This window comes from Oncorhynchus masou, chromosome 25 (genome assembly GCF_036934945.1).
Source record: "Oncorhynchus masou masou isolate Uvic2021 chromosome 25, UVic_Omas_1.1, whole genome shotgun sequence".
Taxonomy (NCBI): Eukaryota; Metazoa; Chordata; class Actinopteri; order Salmoniformes; family Salmonidae; genus Oncorhynchus; species Oncorhynchus masou.
In genome coordinates, this window is record NC_088236.1 from 22,696,290 (window position 1) to 22,712,267 (window position 15,978).

At 44.3% G+C, this 15,978-nt stretch overlaps 1 protein-coding gene across 13 annotated transcripts in view; it reads right to left on the bottom strand.

The window, feature by feature from the left end:
• LOC135513920 (splicing regulator ARVCF-like) overlaps positions 1–15,978 on the bottom strand; it is a 411,972-nt gene that overhangs the window by 73,757 nt on the left and 322,237 nt on the right. For all 13 annotated transcript variants that reach the window (XM_064936936.1, XM_064936940.1, XM_064936939.1 and 10 more), the window contains one exon: positions 7,202–7,704. In XM_064936936.1, the coding sequence (XP_064793008.1) occupies positions 7,202–7,704 (503 nt within the window). The remainder of the gene's footprint in view (positions 1–7,201; positions 7,705–15,978) is intronic.

Consider the following 15,978-nt stretch of genomic DNA (forward strand, 5'->3'; position numbering starts at 1 on the left):
CCGACAGCAGGGTAATGATATATGCGATCTTAGACCGGTCGGTGGGAAACGACGAGGGTTGCAGCTCAAAGGAGAGAGAACATTGAGTGAGAAAGCCTTTACAAGCACTTGGATCACCTGAGAACCGTTGGGGAGGTGGAAGACGAGGTTCAGCCAGGGGGTTAACTGCCATGGGTACGTGAACCTGAGGTACTGGGACGGAAACTGTTGCCGGGGTAAGTCGAGCAGATATTTGCTTAATGGAAGTCAGCATCTCCGACAGAAGATGAGAATGTCTAGCCATTAAGGCCTCTTGCTGAACCAGGACGGCTTCGTGACGTTGGACAGTCTCCTGGTGGTGGGACAGCGTGGCAAAAAGGTCCTGGGAACTGGCTGCCTCTGGGTTCATTTTTGGCTCTGTGTTTCTGTCAGGACCCGGTTTCGAACCTGGGTCTCCGGAGTGAGACTGCAGAATAGACTGCAGAACCCAGAAGATGAGGCAGACACAGCAGTACTTAAGACGGTGTAATTTAATAAAGAAAAAATCCTAAAATACAAAAAAATGGCAAATCCAAAAGGTGGAAGGAAAAACACAAAAAGACCTCAAAAGAAACTCACCAAAAATAAAAAAAAACAAAAAACAGAATACCACAAGAACTTCACCCGGAATCGACAAGAGCACACAGAACACTAGGGCAGGGTGCTAACATACAAACACAGAGCACAGAACTGAGGGAAACAAAGGGTTTAAATACAATCAGGGGAAAACAAGACACAGGTGCAAATAATAATGGGGATCAAGGGAAAAACATAGGGACAAAAAGCACAATGGGGACATCTACTGACCAAAACCCGGAACAACCCTGGCCAAATCCTGACAAGTGTCTGGTGGAAAGCGGACTGAACCAGGTTATCCTCTAGTATTCTGGAATATTTTTTATTCTGTACTAGCTTCCTTCTTTTCACTCTGTCAATTAGGTTAGTATTGTGGAGTAACTACAATGTTGTTGATCCATCCAAAGTTTTCTCCTATCACAGCCTTTAAACCCTGTAACTGTTTTAAAGTCACCATTGGTGTCACGTTCTGACCTTTATTTCCTTTGTTTTGTCATTATTTAGTATGGTCAGGGCGTGAATTGGGGTGGGCAGTCTATGTTTGTTTTTCTATTATTTGGGTATTTCTATGTTTCGGCCTAGTATGGTTCTCAATCAGAGGCAGGTGTCATTAGTTGTCTCTGATTGAGAATCATACTTAGGTAGCCTGGGTTTCACTGTGTGTTTGTGGGTGATTGTTCCTGTCTCTGTGTTTGCACCAAATAGGGCTGTTTAGGTTTTCTCACGCTTATTGTTTTTTGTTAGTTTATTCATGTATAGTGTCTTTATTAAAGTACCATGAATAACCACCACGCTGCGTTTTGGTCCGCCTCTCCTTCACCTCAAGAAAACCGTTACAATTGGCCTCATGGTGAAATCCCTGAGCGGTTTCCTTCCTCTCCGGCAACTGAGTTAGACAGGATGCCTTTATCTATGTAGTGACTGGGTGTATTGATACACCCTCCAAAGTGTAATTAATAACTTCACCATGCTCAAAGGGATATTCAATGTCTGCTTTTTTTTAACCCATCTACCAATAGGTGCCCTTCTTTGTGAGGCATTGGAAACCTCCCTGGTCTTTGTGGTTGAATCTGTGTTTGAAATTCACTGCTCGTGTCACGTTCGTCGTAATGATGAGACCAAGGCGCAGCGTGAGTAGAGTTCCACATAATTTTAATAAACCAAAACTCACTGAACAAAAACAACAAACAACCAAATGAAACGTGAAGCTACTGTTGTTCACTCAGGCAACTAAATGTAGACAAGATCCCACAACACAAATGAGGGATTGGCTACCTAAATATGATCCCCAATCAAAGACAATGATAAACAGCGTGCCAACAAAGACATACAAAAACCCCTAGACATACAAAACCCCCTAGACATACAAAAACCCTTGTCACGCCCTGGTCTAAGTATTTTGTGTTTTTCTTCTTTTATTTGGTCAGGCCAGGGTGTGGCATGGGTTTTTTGTATGTGGTGTGTTTTGTATTGGGATTGTAGCTTAGTGGGGTGTTCTAGATAAGTCTATGGCTGTCTGAAGTGGTTCTCAATCAGAGGCAGGTGTTTATCGTTATCTCTGATTGGGAACCATATTTAGGCAGCCATATTCTTTAAGTGTTTCGTGGGTGATTGTCCTTATGTCCTTAGTGTCCTTTTGTCTGTCGTGTATTAGTTTGCACCAGTATAATGCTGTTTTCGTTACGTTCATTGTTTTTGTAGTGTTTGTATTTTGATTCGTGTTTCTTCAGTTCATTAAACATGGATGGTAATCTACACGCCGCATTTTGGTCCGACTCACCTTCACACCTAGGAAAACCGTAACAACCCTAGACATACAAAAACTAGAGTACCCACCCTAGTCACACCCTGACCTAACCAAAATATATAGACAAACAGAGATATCTAAGGTCAGGGCGTGACAGCTCGACTGAGGGACATAACACATAATTGTATGTGTGGAGGAACAGAGGTAGTCATTCAAAAAATCATGTTAAACATTATTATTGCACAGTCCATGCAACTTATTATGTGACTTGTTAAGCAGATTTTTACTCATGGACTTATTTAGGTTTGCCATAACCAAGGGGTTGAATTTTGAATACTTATTGACTCAAGATATTTCAGCTTTTCATTTTTTATTCATTTGTAATCATTTCAAAAACATAATTCCACTTTGACATGATGGGGTATTGTGTGTATTCCAGTGACGAAAAATCCATTTTAAATTCAGGCTCTAACACAACAAAATGTGGAAAAAGTCAAGGGGTATGAAAACTTTCTGAAGGCACTCTATATACTTCATTATCTCTCTCTCTGTCTCTTAGATAGAGAATGCAGGACATGCTTCAATAATGCCTCAGCCTACAACATAACAATGCCCAAGCAGAGAATATGCCGGTACTTTAAATAATAATGGTGGCCATGCACATCAGAGCAATTAATTTGTCATTCAATGAAGCCAATAAGCTTTGTACATTACAAACAAAAGGCTACTATGACTAGTATTTACTGTCTTATTTACAGTTGAGGAAATGTAGCTAGTGTTGACTTATTTACAGCTGAGGAGCTATAGCTAGTGTTGACTTATTTACAGCTGAGGAGCTGTAGCTAGTGTTGACTTATTTACAGCCGAGGAGCTGTAGCTAGTATTGACTTATTTACAGCCGAGGAGCTGTAGCTAGTATTGACTTATTTACAGCCGAGGAGCTGTAGCTAGTATTGACTTATTTACAGCCGAGGAGCTGTAGCTAGTGTTGGCCTATTTACAGTCGAGGAGCTGTAGCTAGTGTTGACCTATTTACAGTCGAGGAGCTGTAGCTAGTGTTGACTTATTTACAACTGCAGAGCTGTAGCTAGTGTTGACCTATTTACAGTCGAGGAGCTGTAGCTAGTGTTGACTTATTTACAGTCGAGGAGCTGTAGCTAGTGTTGACTTATTTACAGTCGAGGAGCTGTAGCTAGTGTTGACCTACTTACAGTCGAGGAGCTGTAGCTAGTGTTGACCTATTTACAGCCGAGGAACTGTAGCTAGTGTTGACCTATTTACAGTCGAGGAGCTGTAGCTAGTGTTGACCTATTTACAGTCGAGGAGCTATAGCTAGTGTTGACCTATTTACAGTCGAGGAGCTGTAGCTAGTGTTGACCTATTTACAACCGCGGAGCTGTAGCTAGTGTTGACCTATTTAAAGCCGAGGAGCTGTAGCTAGTGTTGACTTATTTACAGTCTAGGAGCTGTAGCTAGTGTTGACCTATTTACAGTCGAGGAGCTGTAGCTAGTGTTGACCTATTTACAGCCGAGGAGCTGTAGCTAGTGTTTACCTATTTACAGTCGAGGAGCTGTAGCTAGTGTTGACCTATTTACAGCCGAGGAGCTGTAGCAAGTGTTGACTTATTTACAGTCGAGGAGCTGTAGCTAGTGTTGACCTATGTACAGTCGAGGAGCTGTAGCTAGTGTTGACCTATTTACAGCCGAGGAGCTGTAGCTAGTGTTGACTTATTTACAGTCGAGGAGCTGTAGCTAGTGTTGGCCTATTTACAGCTGAGGAGCTGTAGCTAGTGTTGACTTATTTACAGTCGAGGAGCTGTAGCTAGTGTTGACTTATTTACAGTCGAGGAGCTGTAGCTAGTGTTGACCTATTTACAGCCGAGGAGCTGTAGCTAGTGTTGACCTATTTACAGTCTAGGAGCTGTAGCTAGTGTTGACTTATTTACAGTCGAGGAGCTGTAGCTAGTGTTGACTTAATTACAGTCGAGGAGCTGTAGCTAGTGTTGACCTATTTACAGTCTAGGAGCTATAGCTAGTGTTGACCTATTTACAGTCGAGGAGCTGTAGCTAGTGTTGACCTATTTACAGCCGAGGAGCTGTAGCTAGTGTTGACCTATTTACAGTCGAGGAGCTGTAGCTAGTGTTGACTTATTTACAGTCGAGGAGCTGTAGCTAGTGTTGACTTATTTACAGTCGAGGAGCTGTAGCTAGTGTTGTCCTATTTACAGTCGAGGAGCTGTAGCTAGTGTTGACTTATTTACAGTTGAGGAGCTGTAGCTAGTGTTGACCTATTTACATTCGAGGAGCTGTAGCTAGTGTTGACTTATTTACAGTCGAGGAGCTGTAGCTAGTGTTGACCTATTTACAGTCGAGGAGCTGTAGCTAGTGTTGACCTATTTACAGTCGAGGAGCTGTAGCTAGTGTTGACTTATTTACAGTCGAGGAGCTGTAGCTAGTGTTGACCTATTTACAGTCAAGGAGCTGTAGCTAGTGTTGACCTATTTACAGTCGAGGAGCTGTAGCTAGTGTTGACCTATTTACAGTCGAGGAGCTGTAGCTAGTGTTGACCTATTTACAGCCGAGGAGCTGTAGCTAGTGTTGACCTATTTACAGCCGAGGAGCTGTAGCTAGTGTTGACCTATTTACAGCCGAGGAGCTGTAGCTAGTGTTGACCTATTTACAGTTGAGGAAATGTAGCTAGTGTTGACCGATTTACAGCCGAGGAGCTGTAGCTAGTGTTGGCCTATTTACAGCCGAGGAGCTGTAGCTAGTGTTGACCTATTTACAGCCGAGGAACTGTAGCTAGTGTTGACCTATTTACAGCCGAGGAACTATAGCTAGTGTTGACCTATTTACAGCCGAGGAACTGTAGCTAGTGTTGACCTATTTACAGCCGAGGAACTGTAGCTAGTGTTGACCTATTTACAGCCGAGGAACTGTAGCTAGTGTTGACCTATTTACAGCCGAGGAACTGTAGCTAGTGTTGACCTATTTACAGCCGAGGAACTGTAGCTAGTGTTGACCTATTTACAGCCGAGGAACTGTAGCTAGTGTTGACCTATTTACAGCCGAGGAACTGTAGCTAGTGTTGACCTATTTACAGCCGAGGAACTGTAGCTAGTGTTGACCTATTTACAGCCGAGGAACTGTAGCTGGTGTTGACCTATTTACAGCCGAGGAACTGTAGCTAGTGTTGGTCTGTAGAACTCACCAGTGTTGTATAATGCGGGTGTGACGTTTAAACAGAATTGGGATCGTTAAAACCATTTAAAAAATTTACATCACAGTGCAGTTATTACAAAACTACCATTAACAGGTTCCGATCATCATCATAAAGGAAACATTTAAATTAAACAAATACCTAACGGTACAATGCTGTAAGTAGGAGGAGATATGCATCTTTCAAATTATTTGCCAAGAATGTAAAGCGCTCTGCATGTCAGCATCGTTAAAAGTTGGGAAAATGGCAGAGTGAGACAGGGAAGTCCTGCATGGCATTACTTTGAGAAGTTAAATGAGAAGGTAATCAAATACAAACTTGTGAGGTTGAATTGAGCTACAGTGGCAGTACAGGTTCAACGCTGAAAGACGCACTGTGACACATCCCGTTGTTGGCAGCAGCGCGATAAGGGTCGGAGTGAGGAAATCACAGCGCTGATTGCAGAAATGATTGCAGTTGAAATGCAGCCATTGTCAATGGAAGAGGATGTCAGATTCAAAACCCTAATGGTATATCTAGAACCAGACTACAAGACGCCATGTCGAAAAGCCCTGATGGAGAAATTTACAATGATTGCTCTGTAAAGACAAAGTTCAAACTCTGAAAATGGCCTTTGTGGCATCGATAGGAGTCAGAAACTACAAAGTGTGAATACAATTTTTTGTCGTAAAGTCAGTCTGGTCTAAAACAGAATTTAGAACCTCCGTGCATCACAACAGGTAAATGAAGGTTGGGTTTTGATTTGAAGATGTCCATTTGCCCTCTAACATGGGGTGAACAGCTGCTGTGATTGCTTTCTATCCAATAGCATAGACAATTAGACAGACCTGCCAATCAGCTCTGACTTTGTTTACATAAGACAATATGTCAAGCATTTTTGAACTTGAGAAATACTGCACCAAACACCTTAGTTAGATGTAAAATTGCACAACTAAAACATCCTCAGCAAAAACGTCAAAATGATTTAACTATCTCTGATTCATTCATTCTGGGGTTTTTGAGAAAATTAAATAGGCTTCTGCGTCTACAGTGTCTCATGGGGGACAAACATCATTAACCAAATGCGGAATCGGTTAGGAAACACAACTCCAAGACTGAATTTCAGTTTCTTCTAATGAGCAACAGAAAAACAAATGTGCCAAACAGCATGTTCAGTGGCTCTTTAACAACAGGATGACTATGGACGACTATGAACATGCTGTCATGCATCACTGCAATGAGCCATCACATTGATGAGAAGTGGGGCATAAAGGACGTACTGACAACTGAGAACACGGAAGAGAGGCACACAACAGAGAACCTAAAACGGCATTAATACTATCGTTGCAGAGTGGCTGGAGGACAGCAGTAAGGTGAGCGCCGTCTGGTATGGTTTCCACTAGTTACCACAGCCACAAACTCAAATTTGTTTAATATTTTTGGTCTTAATTTTAGGCACAAGGTTGGCAGTGTGGTTAAGGTTAGGTTTCAATTGTGGAATCATAAAAAAATACCAATGTTTAAACAATAAAAAAATGGCAGTGTATACGTTAAAACATCCCTACTGTATAATACTGTAGTAGGTACATAGTATCGGTCTACAGTAACTTACCTCTGTTGATTCTTGATGTACAGTAGGCACTATGGTCTCTGTAACTCACCTGTGATGAGCTCGCGGACCTCCATGTCGTTGGTCTTCCTCAGCAGGCGGACAAGGGCGGGGATACCGTCACAGTTCTTGATGGCCACCTTGTTGTCGTGGTCCTTGCCGTAGGAGATGTTTCTCAGGGCTCCGCAGGCCTTGCGGTGGACCTCAGCCTTGGGATGGTCCAGCAGGCTTACCAGCACCGGGATCCCCTTCAGCTGGCGCACATCTTTCTTGATCTTGTCGTTTTCGTAGCACAGGTGCTGCAGATACGCGGCGGCGTTAGACTTGACTGGGTCGATGGGGTGGCCCAGCATGGCTATGACCTCTTGCAGATCGGGGTCACGCCAACGCGGGTCCTTTCGGATGCTGTCGATGGAGGGCGAGCGGCGGCCAGCCAGGCGGTCCAGGCTGGCCATGCTCCCCCTCTCGGGCTGGGCCAGGGGGGCCGGGTACATGCCATGGATGTAGGGGTGTCGCTCGTCAATCATCTCCGCCTCGATGGGATCCTCGTAACCCCTATAATGGAGAGAGAGAAAAGGGGAGGTGCGTTTGAGGAAAGATCATGTAACATAGTTCAGAGCATTTCATATCTCTCTGTGAGGAGTTGTAGTTTTATGTTTTCTGTACATTTTCAGGACATTGGGATACGATTTAGTCTACGACTGCAAGGTTAACTCCATCAATACTACTTCTACTACTACTAAAACAGATAGAGAGAGCATTTATTGGGATTTGTATAATAGAGGGATTTCAGGAGAAAGAGAAGGGGGGATAAGAGTTGAGAAAGGCAAAGTGAGGTGAGAGTGATTGACTGATGGAGGGAAAAAGGAGATAGACACAGGGGTGAAGGAGAGGGGAAAAGACAGGAGCGAGAGAGGAGAAAAGAGGACAAAGACAGAGATGGGGGACAAACAAGGCTGGTCTGTTATTAACAGCTCTGTCAGAGGACCGCTCCCATCGATAAGCGAAACAGGGGCCACTTCCATATTAACCGTCTCTGTCGGCTCAGAGCGATGTTCTCGTTTACCTTTTTTAATAATGATGGGGGAGCTGGTGTTAGTGTTGGGCGAGGAGGAGAGGGAGAGAGAGAAAAAGAGTGATAGTAGAGACAGAAAGAGCCAGGGAGAAGAGGAATGGCGATTGAAAGAGGGAGAGAAAAAGAAAGAGGGAGCAAGTGAAAGAAAAACAGACATTCAGAAATAAAGAATTTAATTTGAAACAGCAAGCCAGACAAAATTAAATGGGGCTATTTATATAATAAATATGAATTTGGAGAGCAGAAATTATTAAATATCAAAGCATTAGACCACTCACTAAAGGCTTCAGTCACACAAAAGTTAGACTTGAATCTGAACTGGTTCTCTAGCAGGTTAGTAAGAATGTCTCAGCTAGGGTTGTTACGATGATCACATTACCGCTACACCGGCGGTCACGAGTCATGATGGCAGTCAAATTCCATGTGACCGTTTAGTCACATTAATTAGGCTTCTCTAAGCTCTGATGCTGCTGATGGTCATTAGTAGCTCAAGTAGCGCAACATTTCTATATTCTATGCAATTGAGGCCTCTATTAAAAAGAGGAGGATCCCATCAGCTTCCTATAAGCTAGGCCTACTATATTTATTTATCAACTTTCCTAATATTAAGCACATTGCTTCTCTTTACAACAGGAGTATAGCTTACCTGACTGGCATGAAAATGATCCACGGGAAAAGCGTCCTCCAATCACTATTTAAGTACATAGATGACATGTATTTTTTTTCCCTGGACTGAAACATGACCCGCCAAACAGAGCTTCTTAACATCTGCCCGTTTAACCTGAATGCCAGCCGAACCAATGTGTCGGAGGAAACACTGTTCAACTGATGACCGAAGTCAGCATGCAGGCGCCCGGTCCGCCCCAAGGAGTTGCTAGAGCACGATGAGCCAAGTAAAGCCCACCCCAGCCAAACCCTCCCCTAACCTGGACGACACTGGGACAATTGTGCGCCTCCCTATGGTACTACCAGTCACGACCTGTTGTGACACAGCCCGGGATTGAACCCAGGTCAGTTGTGACGTCTCTGCCGCTGCGCTACTTGCTAGGCCCAGTCTTAAAGTTTGTATCACAACTAAAGTGGCCAAATAACTTCTTAAAATGAAGCACATTAATCTGCTTTACAAGGGGTGTAGAGTCTAACTGGCATACATACGCAGCACGTTTCAAGAAGAGAAGAAATAGCCTAATAGTTTATCAACATTTTAAGCTAAATGTTCTGATCTGTCAGCCTCATTGCTTAAAAACATTTTTTATGCTAATGGTTGTATAAATTTGGGATCTATCACATCCCACAACTGTCCCAGACTATGTTTGGAATATTTATTTCTCACACTTTGTACTATCGGGGATCGGGGATGGTACTATCGGGGATGGTAGATTGACATAGGCTAGTTCTTTTGTTGTTCGTTTGGCTTAATCATCTTGTTGGCTGACGAAAAGTAAATATGGAAAGTTTTTCCAATATCTACAATATGCAGCTTGGAATTGGATAAGGACGCGCACAGTTGCATCCCCGATGTGTCTGTCTTCACTTCTAGCCTGTGAGAAAGACAAGCGTGATGGAGAGCTATGTGAGTGAGAGGCGCTTCGGAGCACGCAGCCAGGAGAAGGGAATTATAATGATTATTTTCAGCCCATGGGCACAACGGCCACTGGCCGCAAAAGGCATGGATTTTTTTAGGGGGCATTACAGCCCCAGAATGGTGATGCCGCCAGGAAATTCACGGCATTATCAAGTGCTTGTCAAATTGTGAATGAGGGACTGATGAAGTGTGTACAGCCTGCGCAAAAAAAACAAAGCAGAGCTCATGCCTTTAATGCAGCTTTTTTCAAATCATCATTAGAGTGTATTGGAACTCAGAGTGATCCAGTTTGTCCCGAAACAAAGAGTAGTAGATACAGCTCCTACAGCTCCTACAGAGCTGGAACCGTTCATTTACTTCTCCAGACAAAAAGGGATCCATTGCAAAACTCATCTGGGACTAAATTCATTAGCTTGATTTCTAGCAGCTTAGCTAGCAGTTGGTTAGCGGCTCTGTCAAGCAGGCTTCAACCTGTCTGTTAAGCGGGATTCCGAGACAAGAAATAACAGCCCTAGCTGTTAGAAGCTAACCGTGTCACAGAATCCATGTAAAAACAAGTTCAGTATTTATTTCTCTTTTTTTGCATAAAGTGTTCAGCTGCACACTCCCTGTGGCCAGGAGAGGAGAGGCAGCAGTAGAGAGAGAACCCAACCATGCCCACAGGGAGGTTTCTGACCCAACACTGCCTCACCAAAGACTATGCTAATGCCCTGCCTGTCCTGGCTGCCTCCCTGGGACTGGGCCTAGGTTAGCTTAGTGCCAGAGCCATTAAGGGAGATGTATTCCATTTATATATACAGTATGACGGTGCTAAGCAGTTAGCTCTCCTGTGGTGAAGTGGGTCCCGAGGTAGGCCTACACGTCCCAGATGAGAGCCTCTCTATTCCACACGATCCCCTCCAGTCTCTCCCCTGTCTCCAGGCCCCTCCAGTAACCTTCCTCCCTAGCCCTCTTTGGTCTGTGATCAACACATGGCTCTCTGCTCATCAATTCTCAAGGAGGACTCATTGAAGGGGGAAAAAAGTGGAACTCTTCATTTCCATCTCAGAGTGGTGGAGGAGGAGGCGATCTCACGTTCTGAAGAATACTGTAGCCATGTTTCCCAACCCTGGTGCTCCAGTATCCCCAACAGTACACATGTTTATTGTAACCCTGGTGCTCCAGTATCCCCAACAGTACACATGTTTATTGTAATCCTGGTGCTCCAGTTTCCCCAACAGTACACATGTTTATTGTAACCCTGGTGCTCCAGTATCCCCAACAGTACACATGTTTATTGTAACCCTGGTGCTCCAGTACCACCAACAGTAAACATGTTTATTGTAACCCTGGTTCTCCAGTATCCCCAACAGTAAACATGTTTATTGTAACCCTGGTTCTCCAGTATCCCCAACAGTACACATGTTTATTGTAACCCTGGTGCTTCAGTACCACCAACAGTAAACATGTTTTAAGTATGTGTACTGTTGGGGGTACTGGAGGACCAGGGATGGGAAATACTGCTGTAGCCAGGTATATCTAGATACTGAGGGGGTTAACATGACTTTCTTTGTTATACATAGGTATTCATGGTGTTTTGAGAAACAAAAGATACATCCTAATGATTTTACTTGTTCCACACACTTAAGGGTAAGATAGTAACAGACCGAGGAAAATAACCATCGTCACACAAAGTCACCATAATGGAACTATCCCAAGGGGGTTCCCTGTGTTTGGGGTAGGAACGATACTATGATACTAAGTTTTATTCCGCTAGCTCTGTTCGCTCCTTTCCACTCTGATGTCTTTTCATCAGGAAAACAGGAGAGCCAGATGCAGGAAATGGGACAGGGGAATCTAATTAGTGTTGCACACTATGTGCCACCCATTGTAGCTTCCCCTCCACCCCACCACCCAGAGAGGCTTGTTTATCATACTTCCATAACTGGCCAGTCATCTATGATGTACGGTGCAACAAAAAGGGGTGACAGCCCTAACTGAGTGCTGGTGGTTATGGAGCTAGCTCCAGCATTTACTTGAATTTTAATGATTTTTATGTTAATTATATCCTTTAAATTTCTCCTGGCTGCCCTAGTGCACGTTGCGAGGGGAGAATCTCATCATGGTATTGCTGTGTCTGGGGCACATTACTTTGTGGGTTTAAATGAGGCCCTCGGTAGCATATCAGCTTTTATGGCAACACGCTTTACATTTTACCGCCAGTGAAATCAATACATGATGAACTGGGAGAAAAAGCTCCTACCCAAGCAGCAATGTAACTAGACACTAAATCCTTATATATTCAGTAGGCTGGGGTTGAGCTGATATTAAAGATAAAGTAAACCAACACCACAGGGAAGGCAAGACCTGGGTCTGCAGAGGCAAGCAGCTAAACACAAGACCTGGGTCTGGAGAGACAAGCAGCTAAACACAAGGACAGGGTCTGGAGAGACAAGCAGCTAAACACAAGGCCAGGGTCTGGAGAGACAAGCAGCTAAACACAAGGCCAGGGTCTGGAGAGACAAGCAGCTGAACACAAGGCCAGGGTCTGGAGAGACAAGCAGCTAAACACAAGACCTGGGTCTAGTTAGACAAGCAGCTAAACACAAGACCAGGGTCTGGAGAGACAAGCAGCTAAACACAAGGCCAGGGTCTGGAGAGACAAGCAGCTAAACACAAGACCAGGGTCTGGAGAGGCAAGCAGCTAAACACAAGACCAGGGTCTGGAGAGGCAAGCAGCTAAACACAAGACCAGGGTCTGGAGAGGCAAGCAGCTAAACACAAGACCAGGGTCTGGAGAGACAAGCAGCTAAACACAAGGCCAGGGTCTGGAGAGACAAGCAGCTAAACACAAGGCCAGGGTCTGGAGAGACAAGCAGCTAAACACAAGGCCAGGGTCTGGAGAGACAAGCAGCTAAACACAAGGCCTGGGTCTGGAGAGACAAGCAGCTAAACACAAGGCCAGGGTCTGGAGAGACAAGCAGCTAAACACAAGGCCAGGGTCTGGAGAGACAAGCAGCTGAACACAAGACCTGGGTCTGGAGAGGCAAGCAGCTAAACACAAGGCCAGGGTCTGGAGAGACAAGCAGCTAAACACAAGACCAGGGTCTGGAGAGAAAAGCAGCTGCATTGAAATGTGAGCCACAAGCAGAGACTAAGCTGAAAGACACAAAATGCCAAGAAAAGTCTATGTTTCTAAGGCATTAGTGTGGTTTTGGTCTTGTGGTACGAGGTTAGGTTTAGTTATCGTGGCCTAATTGCAAGGGTAGCCTTGATCTGACAGCTTCTGAAACAGTTGTCTCCTTCTTCAGCTTCAAAAATGACCTTACTGCTACTTCCTTGAAGGGTGTTGGTTGAGGACATCTCAATGGAATGGTATAGTCCAGTCTACCTTCACCACCTCCTTTTTCCCACAGAATGGTTCCTTCCAGTCTAAGGAATGTACAGTGGAACCTGTCAGGACCCGGTTACGAACCTGGGTCTCCGGAGTGAGAAACAGTCACTTAACCAACTGAGCCACGAATAGTCAGCAGAACCCAGAAGATGAGGCAGACACAGCAGTACTTAAGACGGTGTATTTAATAAAGTAAAAAGGAGAAGTCCTTCAATACAAAAATAGTAAATCCAAAAGATGGTAGGAATAGCACAAAAAAGCCTTAAGAGATCCTCAAAAACAAAAACAGAATTCCACAAGAGCATCCACCGGAATCGACAAGAATACACAGAACACTAGGGCTGGGTGCTAACATACATACACAGAGCACAGAACTGAGGGAAACTAAGGGTTTAAATACAATCAGGGGAAACGAGGCACAGGTGCAAATAATAATGGGGAACAAGGGAAAAAACATAAGGTCAAAAAGCACAATGGGGGCATCTAGTGACCAAAACCCGGAACAACCCTGGCCAAATCCTGACAGGAACCATTCCAGGAACCAGGAGGGTTGAGGGTGGACTGGAACGTGAAGCACCACAAACCTCAAGCTCTGCCTTCAGCCCTGGTAATGAGGAAGGCCCCAGAGCTAGGAGCTCTGCTCTGATTAAGCCCCAGTCATTAAGGCTAGGCTGGAACAGGCCTGCCTGCTACACTGAGGTTTTGGTCTGGAGAGTTTCTCAGCTTGCCTGGATAAACCAGTCTGAGCCCTGTGCTTACCATTGAGAGAAGCATTCAGTCTAGTTGAATCAGGCTAACCATAGCTGCATGATAGATGGAAAAAGGCTGTGAGTGAGTAGAGGTTATACAGTACCAACCATTCCTTTGTGAACATCCTGTCTGGTCCAACCACACATTCAGAAATACAGTTGGGGGATTCAAATGCAAACAGAAATAGAAGATGACGAGCCAAATCAACACTGCTGTGAATAAACCTCAGAAACAGAGAGTTATAGAGGGCATTACCAAATGATGTCTTCATTGCTATCAGATACATGCGCATACATCAAGCGTCACACTCTTACACACACTGAGAATCAGTGTACAGTTGGGGTTGAACTGGAACTCATTTAGATACACCTGATGCCGGGGTTGGTAAACGGGGTGCGGGCTGAGTGATGGGAATGTCAGCATTTGCATTTAAATTGGCACCATTGTGTTGATATAGGTGGGGTTTAATCACAGGATGTGAAAGGCCCTTGCCGCCTCAAAGCTATAGCCAGTGCCGCCGGCAGGCATAATGCTCACAGGATGATTACAGAAGCAGCTCACACTCATGTTAATGGAGCTGCTAAAGTGAGTGAGTGTGAAAGAGAGAGAAAGGAGAGAGAGTGTGTAGGAGTGACAGCCAGCACAGTGAAAAAGGCTTCAGGGACACCTGTCTTTTTCTTTCCCTGTCATCTTCTGTCAATTATGTAGATCAAATCTCTATTCCTGTGGTCTCTGACCCTCTCCAATCCCTAAGGAGACAAACCTCAAAGGATTAGCAGTGGAGACATAATGTGTCCATCTCTGTTTGGAGGAACAGTTCCACATGATTATGAGCTCAGTGACTATCCACTATACACACAACAGATTGGTCATGTTCAGTTATGAATGTGAGCAATACGTGATTTCTGATTCACAAGAGGCATGGCTACAAAACATCAGAAACATGTTCCTGTTGTATTCCAACTGCTTATGCTGGCATTATCTGTTTGTTTCTTACTTCAATGACGTGTGGGGAAGAAGAAAAACACTGTTCAGAACTTAGTTTCTCCATCATTGGGCAACTTCTTGTGACAAACGTCTAATAAGACAGAAGAAAGATATGTCTCATGCTAAAAGCTATGCACTTCTAGTCTTGGCAGGCTCTCAGCGGAGTACTGGTCTCTCTCTCTTTGTCTGTCTGTCTGTCTGTCTGTCTGTCTGTCTGTCTGTGTGACCCCTGGAGGCCCCATGGCAGGGGGAGGTGGGCAGGCAGTTGCAGCATGGCCCCGGTCACACCAGGGAGAGATGAGAGATTTGAGATTGGCTCCAGACATCGCCATTGTCTGGCAGAGTTCAAAAGCAGCTATTAATCATGCTGACAACCACACACACACATATACACACACACATATACACACACACATATATATATATATATATATATACACACACACACACACATATATATACACACACACACACATATACACACACACACACATATACACACACATATACGCACAAACACATAGACACACACACACACATAGACACACGCACGCACATTGAGCCACACAAATTCTCACTCACACACACATATAGAAGCACACATGTACACACAAAGGATGAAAGAAAGAGAGAGTGGGTGGAAACACACCCACACACACCAAGTGAGAGGGGGGACAGAACACCCACATACTGTACAATTCAATTTGGACACACACACACCTAACTAAAGACTACAAGTTTGGGCGGCCCAGTTCGTCCCTCCTACCCTGTAATAGATGACTAGAACTCCACCATGTTGATCTAATGTATGGTCGACGATAGCGCAGGAAAACATTTTTGCGCTAAACATCTTAATTTTTATTTTCCTTTTAATTGATGGTTCCCAAAGCGACTAGAAGATAAGCTGTAATTAAAGTGCTTTAATTCACACATTCATTACAGCAACATCGATATTGTATTATGTTCTCGGAGACATACTAATGAGTGTGTGTGTGTGTAAGAGAGAGAGAGAGAGAGAGAGAGAGAGAGAGAGAGAGAGACTGTCAGAGAAAGAAAGAG